The 25,358-nt window shown below is 45.8% G+C and overlaps 1 protein-coding gene across 1 annotated transcript in view; it reads left to right on the top strand.

Annotated features, from left to right (window-relative positions):
* Positions 1-12,057, top strand: part of LOC127570215 (uncharacterized) — a 57,513-nt gene extending 45,456 nt beyond the window's left edge. Inside the window, exons 19-21 of the mRNA XM_052015503.1 lie at positions 1,494-1,586; positions 3,295-3,428; positions 9,715-12,057. Of these exons, the coding sequence (XP_051871463.1) occupies positions 1,494-1,586; positions 3,295-3,428; positions 9,715-10,023 (536 nt within the window). The 3' untranslated portion in view covers positions 10,024-12,057. The remainder of the gene's footprint in view (positions 1-1,493; positions 1,587-3,294; positions 3,429-9,714) is intronic.
* Positions 12,058-25,358: the final 13,301 nt, after the last annotated feature.

Here is a 25,358-nt window from a genome sequence, read left to right as displayed (position 1 = left end):
CTGCTAATGGATAGCAGAAAATGCCACCTGAGGAAGACAGAGAAAGTGACGACTGTGGAAGTGGGAGGGGGAATTAAAGTGGCAGGCACCTGGGAGCTCTGAGTCACCCCTGTGGACTGAACGCACAAAGCGATCACCTAGTCGCTGTTCGGTTTCTCCAGGCCACACTGTGATCACTGAATTCAGGACACCAGACTGGAAGAAGTGCAAGTGAATCTCCACTTCACCTGGAAAGACCGTTTGGGTCTCTGGATGGCGGGAAGTAGTGAAAGGACAGGTGTTGCTTCTCCCCCTTTAGCAGGGGGAAATGGTGTGAGAAGGAGGGGGTTGAGGGGACGGAGGAGTGGACCAGGGAGTAATGAAGGAAACTTTCCCTCCATAATGCTAAAAGGGGAGAGGCAGATGTGCCTGATAGCCCCCATATCTCATCACCTCCCTCACCTCTCTTAGACCAAGGTTTCAACCAGCAGCTCTGTTATGTGATTCTGTGTCAAATTTGGTTTGGTAGCACGCCTGTGAAGTTGTTTCGAAAACCTTTCACATTTCAAGCCCTCCATACCTACAAGTTATTATTAGAGACACACCAGATGTTGGAATCTGGAGCAACAGAGTCCTGGTGCAGGGCTTCGACCTAAAACGTCGAAGTTTTCTCCCACCCCATCGATGCTGCTCGACCTGCTGAGTTCCTCCAGCAGATTGTTTGTTGCTACAAGGTATTACAGTCGTTTTTGACATGTAGTTTGATTTTGATATTTATTTTGACTCTGGTTAGACCACACTTGGAGTATTGTGTTCAGTTCTGGTGGCCTCATTATAGGAAAGATGTGGAAGCTTTAGAGAGGGTGCAGAGGAGATTTACCAGGACACTGCCTGGATTGGAGAGCATGTCTTATGAGGATAGGTTGAGTGAGCTAGGGCTTTTCTCTTTGGAGGATGAGAGGTGTACAAGATGATAAGAGGCATAGATTGAGTGGACAGTCAGAGACTTTTTCCCAGGGCGACAATGTCTAACACGAGGGGACATAATTTTAAGGTGATTGGAGGAAGGTATAAGGGGGATGTCAGAGGTAAGTTTTTTACACAGAGAGTGGTGGGTGCGTGGAACGCACTGCCGGCAGAGGTTGTGGGGGCGGATACGTTAGGGACATTTAAGAGACTCTTAGACAGACACATGAATGATAGAGAAATGGGGGGCTATGTGGGAGGGAAGGGTTAGATAGATCTTAGAGCAGGATAAAATGTCGGCACAACATTGTGGGCCGAAGGGCCTGTACTGTGCTGTAGTGTTCAATGTTCAATATTTCATGAGAAATCAATGTGGTGTATTCTCAGCATTTACTTATTAAGTCCAATGCATCGTTTGCTCACCTGCTTCACCATTGAGTAGCAAACCTTCGCTGGATTATCTGATGTATAATTCGAGTATTTTTTACGCTGGATAGTAATATCTGGTGCCAAATGTACAAACCTTCTCCCTTCCTTCATTTCATCAGGACAAAGGGCCAGAAGACGACGCTCCAGCAGAAGAGGTGTACCCACCCCACCGCGACCCGGACTGCGTGCGTTAGGAATGGAACCACTGCACGGTACCGCCGCTTGCTCCATTCACTCTTTGCTTGTGGCTCCAAAGCCTCAGACAACATCCCGGTGTCATTTTCTCTTCCCAGTTCCTTGGGTGTTTAGGATTGGGGCCATGGTGTCAGACTGAACTGAGCACCTTCCTCGGTTTCACTTGACGACTGTTCTCACTTGAGGATGATTCCCGGAATGAAAGGGCTGACATACGATGAGCGATTGTCGGCTCTTGGACTGTACTCACTGCGGTACAGAAGAATGAGAGGGGACCTCATAGAGACATTTCGAATGTTGAAAGGACTGGATGAAGTAGCCAAGTTGTTTTCCTTGGTGGGTGAGTCCAGGACTAGAGGGCACATTCTTAGAGGGTACCCATTTAGAACAGAAATGAGGAGAAATTTCTTTAGCCAGAGGGTCGTGTATTTATGGAATTCGTTGCCACGTACAGCAGTGGAGGCCCGATCATTGGGGGTGTTTAAGGAGGAGATTGATAGGTATCTAATTAGCCGAGGTATCAAGGGATATGGGGAAAAGGCCGGGAACTGGGGCTAGATAGGAGAATATTTTTAGCCAATGGTGAGGTAGCGGAGCAGACTCGATGGGCTGAATGGCCTACTTCTTCTCCTTTGTCTTGTGATCTTGTGAATCATCTGCAGCTTTGACAGTTGCTTGATTCAGTGTTGAGGTTTGGAAGGAGTGGTCAGTCCTGAGGAAACACTTGCTGCCATTTCCCTGTGTGTTAGGATAGGACTTTCAGAGACCTTCCTTCACCCTTTGTGCGGTTGGCTGCCTCTGTGCAGTTAGTCTCCAGGCTCACCCACTGGTTTAATGAAAGGCCCCCTGACAACCATCAGCCAGGGGCACCTGTCTGAAGCAGAGTTGTGCCATGTCAAGTCTAAGGTCTGTCAGTCACTACAGTGGGTAAGGGTTGGAATAGGACGAGGTGGGAATGAGCAGGAGAGTGTCTGTCACATATAGACACACAAATGATCGTGAAATGGTGGGCTATGTGGGAGGGAAGGGTTAGATAGATCTTAGAGCAGGATAAAATGTCGGCACAACATTGTGGGCTGAAGGGCCTGTACTGTGCTGTAATGTTCTATGTTCTATGTTGTATCTCCCTTGGTTCTGCTTTAAAACTGGTAGCAGTGATGTAGAGAGGAGTTTTAAGGCTGTTAGCTTCCAATATTATAACAAATTTACGGTATTAGGACAGCTACATTGAAAAAGGACCCCAAATACATTGTGTCCTTGTGCCCACCCTGCCTCCCCTCTTTTGTCCACCTATCACTGCTCTGCTTTTCCCTCCTACATATTGGGCTTCCCCTTTTCCTATCTTCAGTCCTGAAGAAGGGTCCCGACCTGAAACGTTGACCGCCTGCTTTTCTCCACGGATGCTGCCTGGCCTGCTGAGTCCCTCCAGCGTCATCGTGTTTTTCATCTTGATTCCAGCATCTGCCGTCCTTTGTTTCTCTCCATTGACATCTCACTCAGTTACCAAACTGCTCATTCAGTCAGCAGTGTGAATGGACAAAATTGTTCCCTTTAAGTTAAGTGGACCTGAGTAGGCTACCCTGATAACCTTCCTTGCTTGCTGCTGCAGGAAATGAGTTTGAGATGGTCAGGACATGGTTCTCAAAACTGGTACTAACTGAACCTCTTACCCAGAGCAGTCGGTACCAGTAACCTGCCAACTGATGTGTAACACTTACCTTTCAGAAGATGAACCTCACAGGAGAGTGATTGGAGAGATTGCCTTCCAGTTAGATCGCAGGATCCTGTCATACGTCTTCAACACGGGGATCCGGATGTATGGATTCAGAGTGCTGAACATCCCTGAAAAAATCAATCAGGTTTGTTGGTCGACAGCTGCATGTGTTCAGCAGGGTACTTCAGGAACTGAGTCTGGAAGTTAACAATCGACCTGCAGTCTCCCTGATAGCTACATACATCTGCATGAGGTGCATCCAGCTGCAGCTCCTTACAGACCATGTTAGGGAATTGGAGCTGCAGCTGGATGACCTTCGGCTCCTACGGGATAACGAGGAGTACGTAGACAAGAGCTACAGGGAGGCAGTCACTCCTAAGCTGCAGGAGGCAGGTAGTCAAGAGAAGGAAGGAGAATAGACAGGTAGTGCAGAGTACCCCTGTGGTCGTTCCCCTCAATAACAGGTATACCGCTTTGGATACTGTTGAGGAGGGTGACTAACCAGGGGAAAGCCACAGTGGCCAAGTTTTTGGCACTGAGCCAGGTCGTGTGGTGCAGAAGGGAAGGGGGGAGAAGAGGAGGACGGTAGTGATAGGGGATTCCATAGAAAGGGGGCAGACAGGAGATTCTGTGGACGTGAAAGAGACACCCGAATGGTTTGTTGCCTCCTGGGTGCTGGGCTCAGGGACATCTCGGATCGGGTCCACAGCATTCTGAAGGGGGAGGGCGAACAGCCAGAGGTTGTGGTACATATTGGTACCAATGACATAGGTAGGAAAAGAGATGAGGTCCTGAAGAGGGAATATAGGGAGTTAGGTAGGAAGCTGAAAAGCAGGATCTCAAGGGTAGTAATCTCTGATTGCTGCCTGTGCCACGCACCAGTGAGGGTAAGAATAGGATGATTTGGCAGATGAATGTGTGGCTGAGGAGTTGTTGCAGGGGGCAGGGTTTCAGATTTGTGCATCATTGGGATCTCTTCTGGGGAAGGTACGACCTGTACAAAACGGATGGGTTACACCTGAACTGGAGGGGGACCAATATTCTTGCGGGCAGGTTTGCTAGAACTGTTGGGGAGGGTTTAAGCTAGTTTGGCAGGGGGGTTGGAACCAGAGTGATAGGTCAGAGGTTGGTTCATTTAGTGTACAAGTAGATGCAGTGTGTAGAAAGACTGTGAGGAAGGATAGGCAGTTGAAAGGGTAAAATTGCAGTCAGTTGGATGGGCCGAAGTGTCTCTAATGCGAAAAGCATCAGGAACAAGGCTGATGAACTTAGAGTGTGGGTAAGTACATGGAACTACGATGTTGTGGCCATTACAGGGATTTGGCTGTCACAAGGGCAGGAATGGCTGCTGGATATTCCAGGGTTTCGATGTTTCCAAAGGGACAGGGACGGAGGTAAACAAGTTGGGGGAGTGGCTTTGCTGATCAGGGACAGTATCACGGCTGTAGAAAGGGAGGACATCATGGAAGGATCGTCCACTGAGTCAGTGTGGGTGGAAGTCAGAAACAGGAAGGGAGCGATCACTGTATTGGGAGTATTCTATTGACCCCCCCCCCCCCCCCAATAGCAGCAGAGACAGTGAGGAACAGGTTTTGAAGAGGTGCAAAAATAACAGGGTTGTTGTCATGGGTGATTTCAACTTCCCTAATATTGATTGGCACCTCCTTAGTGTAAAGGGGATAGATGGGGAAGAGTTTGTTAGGTGTGTACAGGAAGGATTCCTGACACAGTATGTGGACAGGCTGACTAGAGGAGAGGCCGTACTGGACCTGGTACTAGACAATGAGCCCGATCAGGTTCCAGATCTCTCAGTGGGAGAGCATTTTGGAGACAGTGACCATAACTCCTTGACCTTTACCATAGACTTGGAGAGGGATAGGAGCAGACGATATGGGAAAGTATTTAATTGGAGCAGGGGGAATTATGGTGCTATAAGGCAGGAACTTGGAAGCATAAATTGGGAACAGATGTTCTTGGGGAAGTGCACAATGGAAATGTGGAGGTTGTTTAGAGAGTATTTGCATGGGGTTCTGGATAGGTTTGTCCCATTGAGGCAGGGTAAGGATGGTAGAGTGAAGGAACCATGGTTGACAACAGGTTGATAGGATATTGACAGGATGCAGAGCTGGGCTGAGAAGTGGCAGATGGAGTTCAACCCGGAAAAGTGATACACTTTGGAAGATTGAATTTGAAGGCAGAATACAAGGTTAATGAGAGGACTCTTAGCAGTGTGGAGAGATCCTGGGGTCCATGTCCATAGATCCCTCAAGGTTTCCATGCAGGTTGATAGGGTTTTTAAGAAGGCATATGGTGTGTTGGTCTTCATTAGTCGGGGTATTGAGTTCAAGAGCCACGAGGTAACGTTGCAGCTCTATTGGAGTATTGTGTTCAGTTCTGGTTGCCTCATTATAGACAGGATGTGGAAGCTTTAGACAGGGTGCAGAGGAGATTTATCAGGATGTTGCCTGGATTGGAGAGCATGTCTTATGAGGACAGGTTGAGCGAGCTCAGGCTTTTCTCTTTGGAGAGAAGGAGGATGAGAGGTGACTTGATAGAGGTGTACAAGATGATAAGAGGCATAGATCGAGTGGACAGTCAGAGACCTTTTCCCAGGGCGACAATGGCTAACATGAGGGGACATAATTTTAAAGTGATTGGAGGAAGGTATAAGGGGGATGTCAGGGGTAAGTTTTTTACACAGAGAGTCGTGGGCGCGTGGAACACACTGCCGGCAGAGGTTGTGGGGGCAGATACATGAGGGACATTTAAGAGACTCTTAGATAGACACATGAATGATAGAGAAATGGGGGGCTATGTGGGAGGGAAGGATTAGATAGATCTTAAAGCAGAATAAAATGTCAGCACGACATCGTGGGCCGAAGGGCCTGTGCTGTGCTGTAGTGTTCTATGTTCTGTGTAACTGTGTCATGGCCATAGAATCATACAGCACAGAAACAGGCCCTTCAGCCCTACTCATATATGCCAAACAAGATGCCCACATAAGCTAGTCCCATATGCCCACATTTGGCCCATATCCCTCTGAACCTTTCCCATCCATGTCCAAGTGTCTTTTAAATGTTGCTAATGTACCTACCTCAAGCACGTCATCTGGCAGCTTGTTCCATATACGGACCACCCTCTGGGTGAAGAAGTTGCCCCCCTGGTTCCTATTAAATCTCTCCCCTCTCACATTAAACCTATGCCCTCTAGTTCTCGATTCCCAAACCCTGGGAAAAAGACTCTGCGTATTCCCTCATGATTTTATACACCTCTATAAGATCACCCCTCATTCTCCTGTACTCCAATGAAAAAAGTCACAATCTATTCAACCTCTCTCCATATCTCAGTCCCTCGAGTCCTGGCAACATCCTTGTAAATCTGCTCTGCACTCTTTCTTATAGCAGGGTGACCAAGATGGAACATAATATTCCAAATGCAGTCTCACTAACGTCTTGTACAACTGCATCCCAGTTTCTGTACTCAGTGCCCTGACTGATGAAGGCCAGCATGCCAAACGCCTTCTTCACCACCCTGCCTACCTGTGACTCCACTGTCAGTGAACTATGTACTTGTTCTCCAAGGTCCCTCTGTTCTACACCACTCCCCAGGGCCCTGCCGTTCACTGTGAAAGTTCTACGCTGATCTGTCAAATCCTTCCAACTTATCAAGAAAGATTTATGGAAAGCTATAGCCAATGAAGATTGGGGAGGAACTAAATACTCGGAATCAGCACACAGCAGACTCTGGACAGAAGCAGTAGGAAGGGAAGGAACCATTAAAACAATGGTGTGAGGTGACCAGATTAGTAATTATGTGATTGTCCTGGAGCCAAATTCATCAATGAAATGGGCCTAAAATGACAAAGATAGGTGGGAGGACATGTTACGATGTGGATTCACCAGGCTGATTCCTGGAAAGAGGGGGCTGACTTACCATGAATGGCTGATGAAAATTAGATCTGTAGTTTTTGGAGTTTAGAATGAGGGGTGACCTTATTGAAACGTATCCTGAGGTGCGTGATAGGGTAGGTATTGAGATCAAAGACAAAGTCGAGTTTATTATCGTGTTCACAAGTACATGTATGCACAGGTGCAATGAAAATACTCCCCTGTTAAGGAGAGATCTTGTCTGACAAATCTGTTGGAATTCTTTGAGGAGGTAACAAGCAGGTTAGAAAAAGGAGAGTCCGTGGATGTTATTTACTTGGATTTTCAGAAGGGCTCTGACAAGGTGCCGCACACAAGGCTGCTGAACAAGATAAGAGCCCATGGGGTTAGAGGCAAGGTACTTGCATGGATAGAAGATTGGCTGACCCACAGAAGGCAGAGAGTGGGGATAAAGGGGGCCTTTTCAGGATGGCTGCCGGTGACTAATGGAGTTCTGCAGGGGTCGGTGTTGGGACCTCAGCTTTTCACTTTATACATTAATGATGTGGATGAAGGAACTGACGGCTTTGTAGCCAAGTTTGCAGACGATACCAAGATAGGTGGGGGGACAGGTAGTATCACAGAGGCTGGGAGTCTGCAGAAAAACTTGGACAGCTTGGGAGAGTAGGCAAAGAAGTGGCAGATGGAAGGGAAGTGTACGGTCATGCACTTTGGTAGGATGAATAAAGGTGTAGGCTATTTTCTAAATGGGGAGAGAATTCAGAAATCAGAGGTGCAAAGGGACTTGGGAGTCCTAGTGCAGAATTCCCTTGAGGTTTACTGGTGGGTTGAGTCAGTAGTAAGGAAGGCAAGTGCAATGCTAGCGTTCATTTCGAGAGGACTAGAACATAAAAGTAAGGATGTAATGCTGAGGCTTTATAAGGTGTCAGTCAGACTACATTTGGAATATTTTGAGCAATTTTGGGCCCCATATCTAAGGAAGGGTGTGCTGGCGCTGGAGAGGCTCCAGAGGAGGTGCACAAGACTGATCCTACGAATGAAAGGTGTAACGTATGAGGAGCGTTTGATGTCTCTGGGCCTGTACTCGATGGAGTTCAGAAGGATGAGAAGGGATATTATTGAACTCTACCAGACACTGAAAGGCCTGGATAGAGTGGATGTGGAGAGGATGGTTCCATCAGTGGGAGAGTCTAGGATCCGAGGGCACAGCTTCAGAAAAAAGGGATGTCTCTTTTAAAACTGAGATGAGGAGGAATTTCTTCAGCCAGAGGGTGGTGAATCTGTGGAATTCGTTGCCACAGAGGGCTGTGGATACTGGGTGTACTTAGGACAGAGATTGATAGGTTCTTGATTGAACATAGAACATAACAGCACAGTACAGGCCCTTTGGCCTACAATGTTGTGCCGACATTTTATCCCGCTCTAAGATCTATCGAACCCTTCCCTCCCACATAGCCCTCCATTTCTCTATCATTCATGTGTCTATCTAAGAGTCTCTTAAATGTCCCTAATGTATCTGCCCCCACAACCTCTGCCGGCAGTGTGTTCCATGCACCCACCACTCTCTGTGTAAAACACTTACCCCTGACATCCCCCTTATACCTTCCTCCAATCACCTTAAAATTATGTCCCCTCGTGTTAACCATTGTCGCCCTGGGAGAAAGCCTCTGACTGTCCACTCGATCTATGCCTCTTATCATCTTGTACACCTCTATCCTAAGAGAAGAAATTTCTAGCCAGTTTTAAATGACTGGGCCTTATTTTGTAGTAATATCCCCTTGTTCATAAATCTCCCACTGGTGGAAACATCCCAACATCTACCCTGTGAAGTCACCTTACGATATTATATGTTTCAATAAGGTCACTCCTCGGTCTTCTAAACTCCACAAATACAGACCCAACTTGTCCAGCCTCTCTTGGTAGGACAACCTTCTCATCCCTGGGATTAGCCTGGGGAATCCCCTTTGTACTGTCTCCAGTATCATTTTTTAGGTAAGGTGTACATCCACGCAGAAGGTATTTGTGTAGTGAAGGCAACTTCATTGGTAAATCGGTTTATTATTGTCACATGTACTGAGGTACAGTGAAAAACTTTGTTCTGCATGCCATCCGTACAGATCATTTCATTACAACGGTGCATTGAGGTAGTACAAGGGAAAACAATAACAGAATGCAGAATAAAGTGTTACAGTTACTGTACAGAGAAAGTGCAGTGCAGACAGACAATAAGGTGCAAGGCCATAATGAGGTAGATTGTGAGATCAAGAGTCCATTTTATTGTACAAGGAGACTGTTCAATAGTCTTATAACAGTGAGATAGAAGCTGTCCTTGAGCCTGGTGGTACGTGCTTTCAGGCTTTTGTATCTTCTGCCCAATGGGAGAGGGGAGAAGAGAGAATGTCCGGGGTGGGAGGGGTCTTTGATTATTTTGGCTGCTTTACTGAGGCAGTGAGAAGTGTAGACAGAGTCCATGGAGGGGAGGCTGGTTTCCGTGATGTGCTTGTGTGTACAAAATGTCGTCTCATGGAAGTGTTCCTTCTTCAGGTTTCTACATGCGCCACGGAGCGGGATGAAATGAGCAACCGCTACAGGGGAATAATGCAGCAACTGGGAAACTTTGGCTATTGCCCCCAAAAGCACCCCAAATTTGCAGAGAGCATAGTGAATACCTTTGGAATCCTCAAGGAGAAGCCACAGTGCCCAATAACGTTAGCAAACTACAACAATCCAGAGTACCTGAAGAAAACAATCCATGAAAACGCTCCCCTCAATTTAGTTCTTGACCTCATGGTGTTGCTTAATTGTCTGTCACACATGTCAGTGAATGACAGGAGACCGCTGTTCATTTGGTAGAAATTTCTGCGTGGGATGATAAACAGCAGTTAGAGCAAATGAATCACAACTAAACATCATTCACTCAATAGAACTGGGACACACATCTCACACACTTCAGCTTTCATCAAACTGCAAAGTCAGTAATCATGTTAAGTTTTATCCTCAACCAGAGCCTATTTTGGTTGATGTTCGCTATTGGGAATTGACCTGAAGACGACGCTAGTAAATATGCCCAGCCTTGTGGCAGATGCCCCCTCCCCTGCCTCCTCCCCAGGACCCCTCAGTTGCCCAGTGATGTGCAGAGTCTTTGCCTCCACTGCCTTCCCATGAAGGTCCTCTCCCACTACACCATGTGCAATGAGCTGGTAACCAGCTACATGGCATTCTGTAAGATCCAAGGTGAGGAAGATGCCATAAGAGTGGCTAAGTTGTCAACTGTTTCCACGGAGTACAACGAGGCAACATCATCCCAAAGGACTGGGAACTCAGAACGGGGAGTCCTGGACTTCCCCAGAAGAGATGGGAGACGGAAGGGACAGTGTGCCTGGCAAGCATCACCATCTTCAATCTTCTCCTCGCCTCCTCTCCGCGTGGAGAGGAATCTGACAAGTTCTCCAGAATACAGAGGCGGTGAGGGAGGGGAATGGGCAGCCATTGGGTAGCAGGGGAAATGAGGAAGTAGGCAGATAAAGTCCATGAAGGGAAATGGCACCAATTGAAATGAAATCGCCCAAGAAATCAGATGTCAGGATGGAAAGTTTAGGTGCTGGTCAAAGCTGTCAGACTCCTCACTGGCACTGGGACCATGTGAGCAGACGTGATGACCTTAGGGTTCCTGACCTTCTCAGTTGAATCAGAGCCAGAAAAGGGGCAGCTCCCATGTGCGTCACTGCCTGGTGAGTGGGGCTCCTGTGCTGAAGGAGGGATTAGATGTGCAGATCATCAAAGCTGATACTCATGCAGTGAGTTAACAGGCCTGGGCAGCATGTTGCAGGAAAGTTTGTCGGACAGTTTTCAGTGCAATAAGAGCTTAGAAACAGTATACCTTCTGAAGATGGCAAACTAGTCTGGTGCCCTTGTGTCCTGAAGCTCTGTTCCTACTATGTGTTGAATGGAAGTCCTGTGCCTCAAGTTGCACTTTAAAGCTGACCTTCCTCCCTCTGCCTCCCCAACATGGGACACTTTGCCTTTTCTGATGTGAATTCAGTTGTGTGTTTCATTTCCCCATTTACCCTGGGAGCAGGAACAGACTTGCCCCTATCCCCACCACCTCCATCCCTCGGATCGGAACCAGCTCCCCCATTCACATGACCAGCCCATTGGCCAGGGTTGGGATTGAACCGATCCTACTCTTCCCCAGGGCTTTGGATTACCCCCTGCCCCATAATCGGAAGGCCCCATAACCCCGCTGGCATCTCCTAGGCATTTCCTTAAGCTGCAGCCTCCAGAATGTCCCCAACCCTAGTTGCCCACCAGCAGTCGATGGCAAAGGTCCCAATCTGGGCAGGAAAACTCCCGAATGTGCCAGTGGACACAGACTCCGGGCATTACACACAGGCTCCCCTCCCCCTTACCTACCAAGCTCGCCCCAACATTCAGGCTGCTGACCCATCATTTGACGTGACTCCCTCACAATTCACCCCAGGTTAAGTGGCACTGGGCTACAGTCACCACAGCACCTTGCCCTCTGTCTCTCCGAGGCAGAGTACTATCCACTGACGTTAGTGAACGCCACATTTATTGTTACTGACTGAGCGCAAATCTTGGGGCAAGGTACCGAGGCCCGGAAAAAGGGGATGGGGAGGGAAGGGAAGAGGCAGGCGAGGGTCTGCAGTGGGGCGCAGGCGGGGACAGGTAAATAACACAAGTGATGATGGGGCAAGATCAGGGCTGGTCGTGTGACAAGGAGTAAAAGGCTGACCCAGGGAAGGTGTAGAACAATAGCGGCAGAATCTTATCAACATCAACAGTTCAAAAACAAACTTGCGCAGTGGCAATAATCTGAAATGGTTGAAGTTTCCCCTCCTTACTTTTAACATCGCAATAAATAAAAGTGTGCCTGGTGATAAGCAGTCTCCGAATTCATTGTGAATCCACTTTACGTCATTGGTGATCAACCAGTCTGAGACAAGCACTCTCAAACACAAGAGGCAGTTGGTGGAAAGTCAGAGGGTAGGAGTTCTCAATGTGCTTAAAACCTGCTCACGAAAATTCATAATTGCACCAGCCAACTGCAGAATTAAATAAAATATAGAACCCACCTCATTTTTGCACTTAATGGCTGCACACTTAACAGCTTCGAGGTGGGTCAGTTAGACCAACAGTGTTACACATGCAGTTTGACTGTTTCTGGATTCGAACACTTTCCACCCATTCGACTTTTTCCCAGGGTAGGGGAGTCAAAAACTGGAGGGCATTGGTATGAGAGGGGAAATACTTAGAAGGGACCTAAAGGGCAACTTTTTCACACACAGGGTGGTTGGTATGTGGAATGAGCTGCCAGAGGAAGTGGTAGAGGCGGGTACAGTTTTGAACATTGAATTCTCCCACTTCAAATAATCCCCACGCCCCTTCCCCTCCCCCCCCCCCCCCCCCCCCCCACCAACCATGCCTTACCTGGCCTATCTTTTTTCTAACCCCTTTTTATTCTAACCCCTTTTTACCTCTCTCCTTACCTTTGACCCACCCCCCGGTGGATCTGCTCTGCCCTCTTCCCCCGCACCTGCCCATTACTATCTCTTACCTGCATCTACCTATCAGCTCCCTGTGCCCACCCCGCCTCCCGTCTTTTGTCCACCTATCACTGCTCTACTTTTCCCTCCAATATATCGGGCTTCCCCTTTTCCTATCTTCAGTCCTGAAGAAGGGTCCTGACCTGAAACATTGACCGCCTGCTTTTCTCCACGGATGCTGCCTGGCCTGCTGAGTTCCTCCAGCCTCATGGTGTTTTACATCTAGATTCCAGCATCTGCAGTCCTTTGTTTCTCTACAATTACAATGTTCAAAAGACACTTGTACAGGTACATGGATAGGAAAGATTTAGAGGGATATGGGCCAAACGCAGGCAAATAGGACTGGCTCAGGCAACTTTGTTGGCATGGATGTGTTGGGCCAAAGGGCCTGTTTCCATGCTGAAAAACTCTCTGACTCAATATTAAAGGTGGACATTGACACTACAAGGGAGTTGAGGGCTATGGAGAAGCCAAGATTGGGTCAGCCATGATCTTATTGCATGACAGAGGAGGCTTGCGAGCTGACTGGCTCCTCCTGCTCTAACTTTCTGTTGATTTTCAAGGTGGTGAAAGGTTACTGCGGTATTACCATGAGATTTCAGTCAAATTAGCTGTGATTTTATTAAATGAGGACAGACTTGAGGGACAAGGTCTACTCCTGTTTCTAATTCATATGTCAGGATCCTTGCACAACGGTGCATCTATGGTGACATTGGGCATGGAGGGAAAAACACTCCAGTGGTTGCAGTCACACTTTGCACAAAGGGAGTCAGTTGTGGTTGTCAGCACAGCCCCAGGACATCACTGCAGTTCCTCAGCTCACTGTCATCGAATTATAGAACCTTACAGCACAGATGTGGGCCCTTAGAACCACCTAGTCCATGCCGACTGTGATTCCTATCTATGCAATTCATATTCGTTTGCATTAGGCTATATCCCTCCATGCCTTTTCCTATCTAAGATTCTGTCCAAATGCCTTGTAAATGTTGTATCTGCGTTTTCCATCTCCTCTGGCTCGAAAATGGAGATTATACATTCCATTAAAAGCATACATATTATTTTTACTTCTTTATAAGCAGAGAGATCACCAGACCTGAACGACATATATCCCCAGCTGTTAGAAGCAGCAAGGAAGTACAGTCTCCAATCATCACTTTTCCCTTCTCCCAGGCTACAGGGATTCTGTCTGAGGGTGGGAGGGTTGTGCTGTTGTTCAGAAAGGAGAAGAGATACACCGAGTAATTACAGATAGTTTAACTTTGGTAGTGGACAAATTACTGTAATCACTTCTGAGGGATAGTATAACCTTTCATTTAGAAAGCAACAGATTAATCAGGAACAGTCAGCATGGACTTGACTGCTGCCTTCTCCTTGAGGAGTCCATCCACGTTTCTCGGGTCCTTGGGTTGTAGCTGGCTTTGGCATTGCTGAAGTCCCCACACGTCATGGCTGTCATCAAGTTGCTGAGCATCCTGCACTTATTCTGGCTGCAACTACTGCAGGATCCTCTCTATCAGAGTCTATCAGCATGGAAACAGGCCCTTCAGTCCAACTGGTCCATGCCGACCAAGATGCCCATCTAAGCTAGTCCCGTTTGGCCATGTTTGGCCCATATTCCTCTAAACCTTTCCTGTCCAAATTATCAAATTCTTGCTCAATCTGTCCAAATAGTTCCAGCAATGTTTGCTGAATTGTTGGTGGGAATTTTAAATGCTCCACTGACTGCCCACAGACTTCCTCACAGTTGGTATCATCGCTCATTGTCCTTCCAGCACTTCGCGTAGTGATGTGACACGTTCCTGCTCCGAGGTGTCTGTTCTTCTGATAGAGATTGTGTGAGCTTTTCGTTTCTCTTTCACCTGCTCTGCAGCTGCACCGCTTCCCCTCTCAACAGGCATCCCTTCACCTGGTTCCCTCCGTTAACCGGCGCTCTGCCTTATCAACTTAAAGGGCTCCAGCAAGTTCGGCAAACGTGATTTATTTTCATAAAATCACGTTAACTTGGTTTGATTACATTAAGATAACACATTACTACACAAGAGCTCATGGCACTGGGAGTAACATATTGGTATGACAGACAATTGGCCAATGATCAGAATTCAGATTCAGGATAAATGGGCTACTTTCATTTGGCAAACTGTAATTTGTGGTGACCAGTGGATTAGTGGTGGGGAATCAGCTGTTATACAACCTATATTAGTGACTTAGATGATTGTATTGTAGCCAAACTTGCAGAACAATACAAATGGGAGAGCAAGTTATGAGGAAGATACAAACAGTACATTAAGGAACATAAGCTGATTAAATGAGTGAGAAAGTTTGGCATAGAACATAGAACAGTACAGCATAGTACGGGCCCTTCGGCCCATGATGTTGTGCTGACCTATATAAACCTACTCCACAATTAATCTAACCCTTCCCTTCTGCACAGACCATAACCCTCCATTTTTCTTACATCCACGTGCCTATCTAAGAATCTTTTAAATGCCCCTAATATATCAGCCTCCACCACCACCCCTGGCAGTGTGTTCCACACACCCACCACTCTCTGTGTAAAAAACTTACGCTGACATCCCCTAAACCTTCACCTTAAACAGATGTCCTCTGGTATTGGCCATTGCTGTCCTGGGAAAAAGGTGCTGGCTGTCCACTCTATCTATGCCTCTCATAATCTATTGAGTTCTATTGAGTTGCCTCTCATTTTCTGTTGCTCCAAAGAGAAAAGCCTTAGCTCGCTCAACCTTTACAGCATGGAGTCATACAACACGGAAACAGGCCCTTCAGCCCAACTGGTCTATTCTGACCGAGCTGCCCCATTCAAGCTCGTCCCATTTGTCAGTATTTGGCCCATAACCTTCTAAACCTTTCCAATCCATGTACCTGTCCAGCTGTCTTTTAAAAGTTGTTATTGTACCTGCCTCATACCACCCTTTGTATTTAAAAAGTTGCCCCTCAAGTTCCTATTAATATCTCTCCCCTCTCACCTTAAACTTATGCCTTATCAAGTTCTTGATTCCCCAGCCCTGGGAAACAGACTGAGTGCATTCACCCTATCTATGCCCCTCATGATTTTATACACCTCTATAAGATCACCTCGCAGTCTCCTACGCTCTAAGGAATAAAGTCCTAGCCTCTCCAACCTCTCCCTATAACTCAGTCCCTCAAGTCCTGGCAACATCCTTGTAAATCCTTTCTGCACTCTTCCCAGTGTTACGGACTCAGTGAATGTCCCTTTAAGATAGAGAGAGAGTGTGTGTGTGTGTGTGTGTGTGTGTGTGTGTGTGTGTGTGTGCGTGCGTGCGTGCGTGCGTGCGTGCGTGCGTGCGTGCGTGCGTGCGTGCGTGCGTGCATGTGTGTGGCATGCTTACGTCAATAGAAGATAAAGGACGTAATGACGTTGTTGAAGAAGAAGAAAGCAGAGAGAGAGAGAAGGGAGAGAGACACCAGCCTGCTAGTTTTCTCTATCGATGGATGAGAAACAATAACTGTGTCTGCCACTGAAATCCATGTATGGAAGTTGGAAGTAATCCGGTGGAGTTCACTTTGTTGCTGACCTGTAGAAGGAAACAGGTACTTGTGTGGACGACCACGGTTCGGATGCTTTTTGGGGTGAGGAAGTCACTACCGAGTAAACAGTTAAGTGTCGTTTGGGTTCCATCGTGGAACATTTGGATTTCGTATTTACTCTCTCTATGTTTCTCTACGTCTACGTCTTATCTTCAGACAACGGTGGTTGGTGAAGAAGCCCTTACTCATGTTTCACCTTATGGCTTGAGGAACTGAACTTTAAGAACCATTCCTGAACTTGGAGTTTGGGACTTTGCCACACACACACGAAGAGTTTAGTTTTGGGGTTAACGTTCAAGGTTTAACATTTTTGAATTCTAACATACTAACATTTTTACTTCTATTTTACGTATGGTCATAAGTAGTGATTAATAAAATAGTTTTTAACACTGAATCATGCTCAGTGTGTCTCTTTTGTTGCTGGTTCATGACAAAATTGGGGGCTCGTCCGGGATCCAATCCAAAGATTAACGAGTGTCGTCTGGGATCGTTCCCCAGATTGACAGGATTCGGTCGGGATTCAATCCAAAGATTGTTGAGGGAGGTCTGATAAATTCTTTTTAATTGGCTTGTGTGTGTGGAAACCAGCAGCAATGGATATTAAGGCATTTTTGGAGTCACCAACCCTAAAGGGATTGGAGGTGGCGATAAAGGATGATTTGATAAAGATTGCTACAAGGCTAAACCTTACAGAAGTAAAGCAGTCTATGAGAAAGGTAGATATTCAGAGACTGATAGCTGGCCATTATGTGGAAAAGAATGTGTTTGAGAAGGAAGTGTTAAAACAGTTTCTTGGCAGTGAAATAGCAATTTCTGAGGCACAGGTGCAGCTGGCAAAGATAGAGGCTGAACGAGAGCAAACCCAGTTAAAGATAGAGGCTGAACGAGAGCAAAAGAAATTAGAAGCTGAACGGGAACAAAAGAAATTAGAGGCTGAACGAGAGCAAACCCAGTTAAAGATAGAGGCTGAACGAGAGCTAACTCGGATGAAGATAGAGGCTGAACGAGAGCAAAAGAAATTAGAGGCTGAACGAGAGCAAACGAAATTAGAAGCTGATCTAGCAATGAAGCAGATGGAATTGAAGAGGATGGAGCTGGATAGCGAGGAGAAGGAGAAACAGAGGCAGCATGAGTTAAAAATGAAGCGTAAGAGTTTGGAATCTGATTCTGATGATGGTTTTTCAGCCAGCAGGGAGGTTCGATTAGTCCCTCCTTTTGAGGAAGATCAGGTTGATCAGTATTTCCAACATTTTGAAAAGGTTGCTGTGAGTTCAAACTGGCCAAAGGAAGGATGGGCTCTTATGGTACAGAGGTGATTAAAGGTAAAGCTCAAAAAGCTTATTCTGCTTTGTCTGTTGAGGATGCAGCTGATTATACCAAGGTAAAACAAGCTGTGTTAAAGGCCTATGAATTGGTACCTGAAGCTTATAGACAAAAATTTAGAGACTTGAGGAAATCTGCAGATCAGACTTATATGGAATTTGCCAATGGAAAGAGAATATGTTTTGAACGATGGTACATGGCTAAAAATGTAGATGGGGATTTTGATAAATTGAAAGAATTGATATTAGTGGAAGACTTTAGAAGATGTGTTCCAGCTGAATTAACAACATATTTAAATGAAAAGGGAGTGGAAACTTTACAAGAAACTGCTAGATTGGCAGATGATTATGCTTTAACCCATAAATCCAAATGGGGACAACCTAAAACCTTTCAAAAGAGTTACAAGGACAATCCAGGTAAACCGGAGATTAAATTCGGAGGTAATCAAAAAGGGAAGGATGAAAAGAAGCCAGGGTTGGAGAAACCTGTTGAGCGTACTAGTTATTACTGTAAGAAACCTGGCCATGTGATATCTAATTGTGCCCTTTTGAAGAAAAGGAAGGAAGCTGTGCCTAATGCTTGCTTTCAGGCAATTAAAAATCAAAAAGGTTTAGGAGATGCTGTTAAAGATCAGTCCTTGCAAGAGGTAAAAGCGAAAAAGTTGGAGGAGGTGAGAAAGGAATTCCGTTCTTATGTATCAGAGGGTTTTGTTTCACTGAGTGATGGGTCACCCCAGATGCCAGTGATGAAGCTGCAGGAGCTGTGTTGTTGCAGAAGGGTGACCTTGATGATATTGACCATCCCGTAGCTTACTTTTCAAAGAAATTTAATGAGCATCAAAAGAATTATTCCACCATAGAGAAAGAATTACTGTCGCTTGTTTTAGCCTTGCAACATTTCAGTGTATATGTTTGCACCGCTCAGAAACCATTGACTGTATATACAGATGTTACGGACTCAGTGAAAGTCCCTTTAAGATAGAGAGTGTGTGTGTATGTGTGTGTGGGGCGTGCTTACGTCAATAGAAGATAAAGGACGTAATGACGTTGTTGAAGAAGTCAGAAGAAGAAGAAGAAGAAGAGAGAGAGAGAGAGAAGGGAGAGAGACACCAGCCTGCTTGTTCTCTCTATCGATGGATGAGAAACAATAACTGTGTTTGCCACTGAAATCCATGTATGGAAGTTGGAAGTAATCCGGTGGAGTTCACTTTGTTGCTGACCTGTAGAAGGAAACAGGTATTTGTATGTGGACGACCACGGTTCGGATGCTTTCGGGGTGAGGAAGTCACTCCCGAGTAAACACTGAAGTGTCGTTTGGGTTCCATCGTGGAACATTTGGATTTCGTATGTACTCTCTCTATGTTTTTCTACATCTACATCTTATCTTCAGACAACGGTGGTTGTTGAAGAAGCCCTTGCTCATGTTTCACCTTATGGCTTGCGGAACTGAACTTTAAGAACCATTCCGGAACTGGGAGTTTTGGACTTTGTTACACACACACACGAAGAGTTTAGTTTTGGGGTCAACGTTCAAGGTTTAACATTTTTGAATTCTAACATACTAACATTTTTTTTACTTTTATTTTACGTATTATCATAAGTAGTGATTAATAAAATAGTTTTTAACACTGAATCATGCTCAGTGTGTTTCTTTTGTTGCTGGTTTGTGACACAGATCATAACTCATTGGTGTTTCTGAGCCGAGTCAAAAACAAGAACAGAAGGCTGTTAAACTGGAGTTTAATTTTGCAAGAGTTTGATCTCATGATAACTCACATTAAAGGCAAAGATAATGTGATTGCTGATTGTCTTTCCCGATGTTAAATGGGAAACATGTATCTGTACTAATCTGATAGTCTGTAGTTGTGTAGAATGATAATTATTAACATTACTAACTGTATGCACGGTTAAATTTTTCTTGGGAAAAATTCTTTTTAGGTGGGAGGTGTTAAGGACTCAGTGAATGTCCCTTTAAGATAGAGAGAGAGTGTGTGTGTGTGTGTGTGTGTGTGTGTGTGGCGTGCTTACGTCAATAGAAGATAAAGGACGTAATGATGTTGTTGAAGAAGAAGAAAGGAGAGAGAAAGAGAAGGGAGAGAGACACCAGCCTGCTAGTTTTCTCTATCGATGGATGAGAAACAATAACTGTGTCTGCCACTGAAATCCATGTATGGAAGTTGGAAGTAATCCGGTGGAGTTCACTTTGTTGCTGACCTGTAGAAGGAAACAGGTATTTGTGTGGACGACCACGATGTGGATGCTTTTCGGGGTGAGGAAGTCACTACCGAGTAAACAGTTAAGTGTCGTTTGGGTTCCATCGTGGAACATTTGGATTTCGTATTTACTCTCTCTATGTTTCTCTACGTCTACGTCTTATCTTCTGACAACGGTGGTTGGTGAAGAAGCCCTTGCTCATGTTTCACCTTATGGCTTGAGGAACTGAACTTTAAGAACCATCCCTGAACTTGGAGTTTGGGACTTTGCCACACACACACGAAGAGTTTAGTTTTGGGGTTAACGTTCAAGGTTTAACATTTTTGAATTCTAACATACTAACATTTTTACTTCTATTTTACGTATGGTCATAAGTAGTGATTAATAAAATAGTTTTTAACACTGAATCATGCTCAGTGTGTCTCTTTTGTTGCTGGTTCGTGACACCAGTTTAATAGCAGAGCAACCAAAACTGATCACAATACTCCAAGTGCGACCTCATCAGCATCCTGTACAACCGCACCATGACCTCCCAACTTTTATACTCAGAGCCCTGACCTATGAAGGCCAGCATGCCAAAAGCCTTCTTCACCACCCTGTCTACCTGTGACTCCACTTTCAGAGAACCACGTACTTGTACTCCAAGCTCCCTCTGTCCTACAACACTCCCCAGGGCCCTGCCGTTCACTGTGAAAGTCCTATCTGGATTTGACTTTCCAAAATGCAACACCTTGCACTTATCCAAATTAAACTCCATTTGCCATTCCTTGGCCCACTTACCCAGCTGATCAAGATCCGCCTGTAATTTTTGATAACCCCCTTCATTGTCCACTGTACCACCTATGTCAGTGTCAAGGCTGTCAGGCAATTGGAAAATAATGTTGAGTTCCTCCAGCAGACTGCTGAAGATAAAACACCACAAGTTAGCATTCAGTTTAAAGCAAGTAATTCAAAAGGCAAATGGAATGTTGGATTTCATTCTAGAGAAATTTGTACAGGACACTGGTGAGACTACATCTTTGTAATGTTTTGGTCTCCTTCCTTAAAAGAAGAAATACTTGCACTGAAGGCAGTGTAGAAAAGCTTCCCTAAGTTGATCCCTGGGATGGAAGGGTTGTTTTATGAGAAAAGTAGAACTGTTGGGCCTATATTCATCAGAGGTTCGAAGACTGGGCATTGATCATGTTGAAACATAGAAGATCCTGGGAGGGGCTCAGTGTTTGAGAGGATGCTTCCCCTCATGGGAGGATCTAGAACTCAGGGTCATGATTTCAAACTAAGAGGTTACCTATTTAAGACTGAGAAGACAAGGAATTTATGTAGAACTGCTAGTCTGTTGGAGAGCTGTGGAGTCTACGTCATTGAATAAATTCATGCTGAGATGAAATCCACACACAGTTACACAGGATTCAAAAGGGGTATTCTACCACTGTTTATTGATTGGAAATTGTTTAGGTCGAACCTTTCCTGTGCTGGAGGGAAATCTTAGAGCCACAGAGTTGAAACAGGCCCTTCTGCCCAACTCATCCATGCCGACCAAGATGTCTATCCAAGCTGGTCCCATTTGTCTTTTTCCTGAAGCTTTTCTGAGGCAGGAATGGCATTCAACACCATCATCCCCCCAGTACTAATCAACAAGCTTCAAAACCTGGGCCCCTGTACCTCCCTCTGCAACTGGATCCTCAACTTCCTTATTGGGAGACCACAGTCAGTGTGGATCAGAAACAACATCTCCTCCTCGCTGACAATCAACACAGGTGCACGTCATGGATGCATGCTTAGCCCACTGCTCTACTCTCTCTACACTCATGACTGTGTGGCTAGGCACAGCTCAAATGCCATCCATAAATTTGCAGATGACACCACTGTTGTTGGCAGAATCTTAGATGGCGACAAGGAGGCGTACAGGAGTGAGATAGATCGGTTGGTTGAGTGGTGTTGCAACAACAACCTTGCACTCAACGTCAGCAAAACCAAGAAATTGATTGTGGACTTCAGGAAGGGGAAGTCAGGAGAACACATACCAGTCCTCATTGAGGTGTCAGCGGTGGAAAGGGTGAGCAGCTTCAAGTTCCTCAGCATCAACATCTCAGAGGATCTATCCTGGGCCCAACACATTGATGCAGTCATGAAGAAGGCACGCCAGCAGCTCTACTTCGTTAGGAGTTTGAGGAGATTTGGTACATGACCAAAGACTCTGGAAAATTTCTACAGGTGTACAATGGAGAGCATTCTGACTGGTTGCATCACCACCTGGTACGGAGGCTCCAATGCACAGGATCGAAAGAGGCTGCAGAGGGTTGTAGACTCAGCCAGCTCCATCACGGACACAACCCTCCACGCTATCGTGGACACCTTAAAGAGGTGGTGCCTAAAGACCCTCACCAACCAGGACATGTCCTCTTCATGTTACTAACATCGGGGAGGAGGTACAGGAGCCTGAAGACCCACACTCAACGATTCAGGAACAGCTTCTTCCCCTCCGCCATCAGATTTATGAATGGTCCATGACCCCATGAACACTACCTCATTATTCCTCTCTGGTACTATTTCTTTTTGTAACTTATAGTAATTTTTATGTCTTTGCACTGTACTGCTGCCACAAAACAACAAATTTCATGACATATGTCAGAGGTAATATGGTTCTGATGTGCCACCATGTCCCTTGGGTTAGTTGAACACCATGCTTGCTACATTTACATGTCATTAACTGGAGGCATTGGAGAGGGTGCAGAGTAGATTTACCAGGATGCTGCCTGGTTTGGAGAGTATGGATTACGAGGACAGACTAAGGGAGCTCGGGCTTTACTCTTTGGAGAGAAGGAGCATGAGAGGAGACATGATAGAGGTGTACAAAATATTAAGAGGAATAGATAGAGTGGACAGCCAGCGCCTCTTTCCCAGGGCACCAATGCTCAATACAAGGGGGCATGGCTTTAAGGTAATGGGTGGGAAATTCAAGGGAGATGTCAGAGGGAGGTTTTTCACCCAGAGAGTGATTGGTGCATGGAAGGCGCTGCCTGGGGTGGTGGTGGAGGCTGATACGTTGGTCAAGTTCAAGAGATTGTTAGATGAGCATATGGAGGAATTTAAGATAGAGGGATATGTGGGAGGAAGGGGTTAGATAGTCTTAGGTGTGGTTTGAAGGTCGGTACAACATGGTGGGCCGAAGGGCCTGTATTGTGCTGTATTGTTCTGTGGTTCTATGGTAACTGTATTGCACACCAAGGTCATTGTTTAAAGAATATCTACAAATAGGCAGGCACAGTAGTGTAACAGTTAGCATAACGCTTTACAGCACCAGTGACCCGGGTTCAATTCTGGCCACTGTCTGTAAGGAGTTTGTATGTTCTCCCCGTGTCTGCGTGGGTTTCCTCCGGGTGCTCCGGTTTCCTCCCACATTCCAAAGACGTACAGGTTAGGAAGTTGTGGGCACGCTATGTTGGCGCCAGAAGCGTGGCGACACTTGCGGGCTGCCCCCAGAACACTCTACACAAAAGATGCATTTCAATGCATCTTCGATGTACATGTGACTAATAAAGAAATGTTATCTTATCTTAAATAGGCAGCTGGATCATAACCCAACTTCCTCAACTGTTGTTTGAACTATTGAATTGACAGTCTATGTCAATGTCACTTCTTTAGTTAACATTTACATTAGCCAGTATATTCTATTTTGTATAATTTCTTTGTCATTTTATGTTGGCCTGAAGATTAACATAAAGATACTGCTTCACGCGAATAGAACCGCAAATTATTTTTGGCCTATGTAAGGATTGGCAAAGCAAGATTAAAGAGCAGCTGGTGAATGAACATAGACTTTTGTAGCATCAAACAGCACAGAACATGAACCTTCGGCCTCCGGGACCACACTGACCACTTACACTGGCTCTGCTGTCTGTGCTACTCCCTCACCCAATATTTCTTAGATCTTTGCACCATTGGTAAATTGCAATGTGCTGGATGGAGAAGTAATATGATTTTTGCAGTGCTCCATGGTACAAAAGAAAAAGTCAATTCAATTCTGCCATTCAATAATATCATGGCTGACTGTAACCTTAACTCCACAGCACTGCCAACCCCAGTAGTTTTTCATCCTCGTACTTATCTACTTGCCTTAAAAATATTCAGACTTTGCTTCCATCACCAACATCTAGGTGAAAATAATTTTCCTCATCTCCCCTTTAATCTTCTGCTCATGACTTTAAACCTGTGCTCCCCTGGTCATTGGGGGCATACGTCCTTCCTATTCTTTCTCTGTAGGTCCTAATTTTTCAATCAGTATTAAGTCTCCCCTCAGCCTCCTTGTTTTAATGAAAGCACCAGACGATCCATTGTATGGCTACAATTTTCCAGCCCTGGCCATACCCTCGTTAATACAATTGCATCTTTCCAATAATAACAAAAGCAAAATACTTCAGAAGCTGCAAAGCCAAAATAAAAGCAGGTAGATACAAGGTTGGAATGGCTGATGACCTGAAATTATGGAATTCAGCGTTGAGCCTTGAGGGCTGTAACATGCCTCGTCAGAAATTGAGTCGATGTTTCTCATGCTTAACTGAAATATTGAAGAGGCCAAAGACAGAAATGTCAGAGTGGTATTGGGTATTGGTATTGGTTTATTATTGTCACTTGTACCGAGGTGCATACTGATCGTACAGGTCAATTCATTATACAGTGCAGTTACATTGAGTCAGTACGGAGTGCATTGATGTAGTACAGGTAAAAACAATAACAGTACAGAGTAAAGTGTCATAGCTACAGAGAAAGTGCAGTGCAATAAGGTGTAAGATCACAACAAGATAGATCGTGAGGTCATAGTCCATCTCATCGTATAAGGGAACTGTTCAATAGTCTTATCACAGTGGGGTAGAGTCCCCCACTTAAGTGTCCTTAAGTCTGGTGGTACGTGCCCTCAGGCTCCTGTATCATCTACCTGATGGAAGAGGAGAGAAGAGAGAATGATCTGGGTGGGTGGGGTCTTTGATTAGGCTGGCTGCTTCACCAAGACAGCGAGAGTCCAAGGAGGGGAGGCTGGTGTCTGTGATGTGCTGGGCTGTGTCCACAACTCTCTGCAGTTTCTTGCAGTCCTGGGCAGAGCAGTTGCCGTATCAAGCCGTGATGCATCCAGATAGGATGCTTTCTATGGTGCATCAATAAAAGTAGGTAAGTGCCAAAGGGGAAAAACCAAATTTCTTTAGCCTCCTGAGGAAGTCGAGGCGCTGGTGAGTTTTCTTGGCTGTGGCATCTACGTGATTTCACCAGGACAGGCTGTTGGTGATGTTCATTCCCAGAAACTTGAAGCCCTCAACCACCTCGACCTCAGCAACATTGATGTAGACAGGTGCATGTACACCACCCCCTTTCCTGAAGTCAATGACCAGCTCTTTAGTTTTGTTGACATGGAGGGAAAGGTTGTTGTCATGACACCATTCCACTAAGCTCTCTGTCTCCTTCCTGTACTCCGACTCATCAGTGTTTGAGATACGGCCTACAACGGTGGTATCATCTGCAAACT

This window comes from Pristis pectinata, chromosome 5 (genome assembly GCF_009764475.1).
Source record: "Pristis pectinata isolate sPriPec2 chromosome 5, sPriPec2.1.pri, whole genome shotgun sequence".
NCBI classification, from domain to species: Eukaryota; Metazoa; Chordata; class Chondrichthyes; order Rhinopristiformes; family Pristidae; genus Pristis; species Pristis pectinata.
This window is presented reverse-complemented; position numbering and strand designations above follow the sequence as displayed.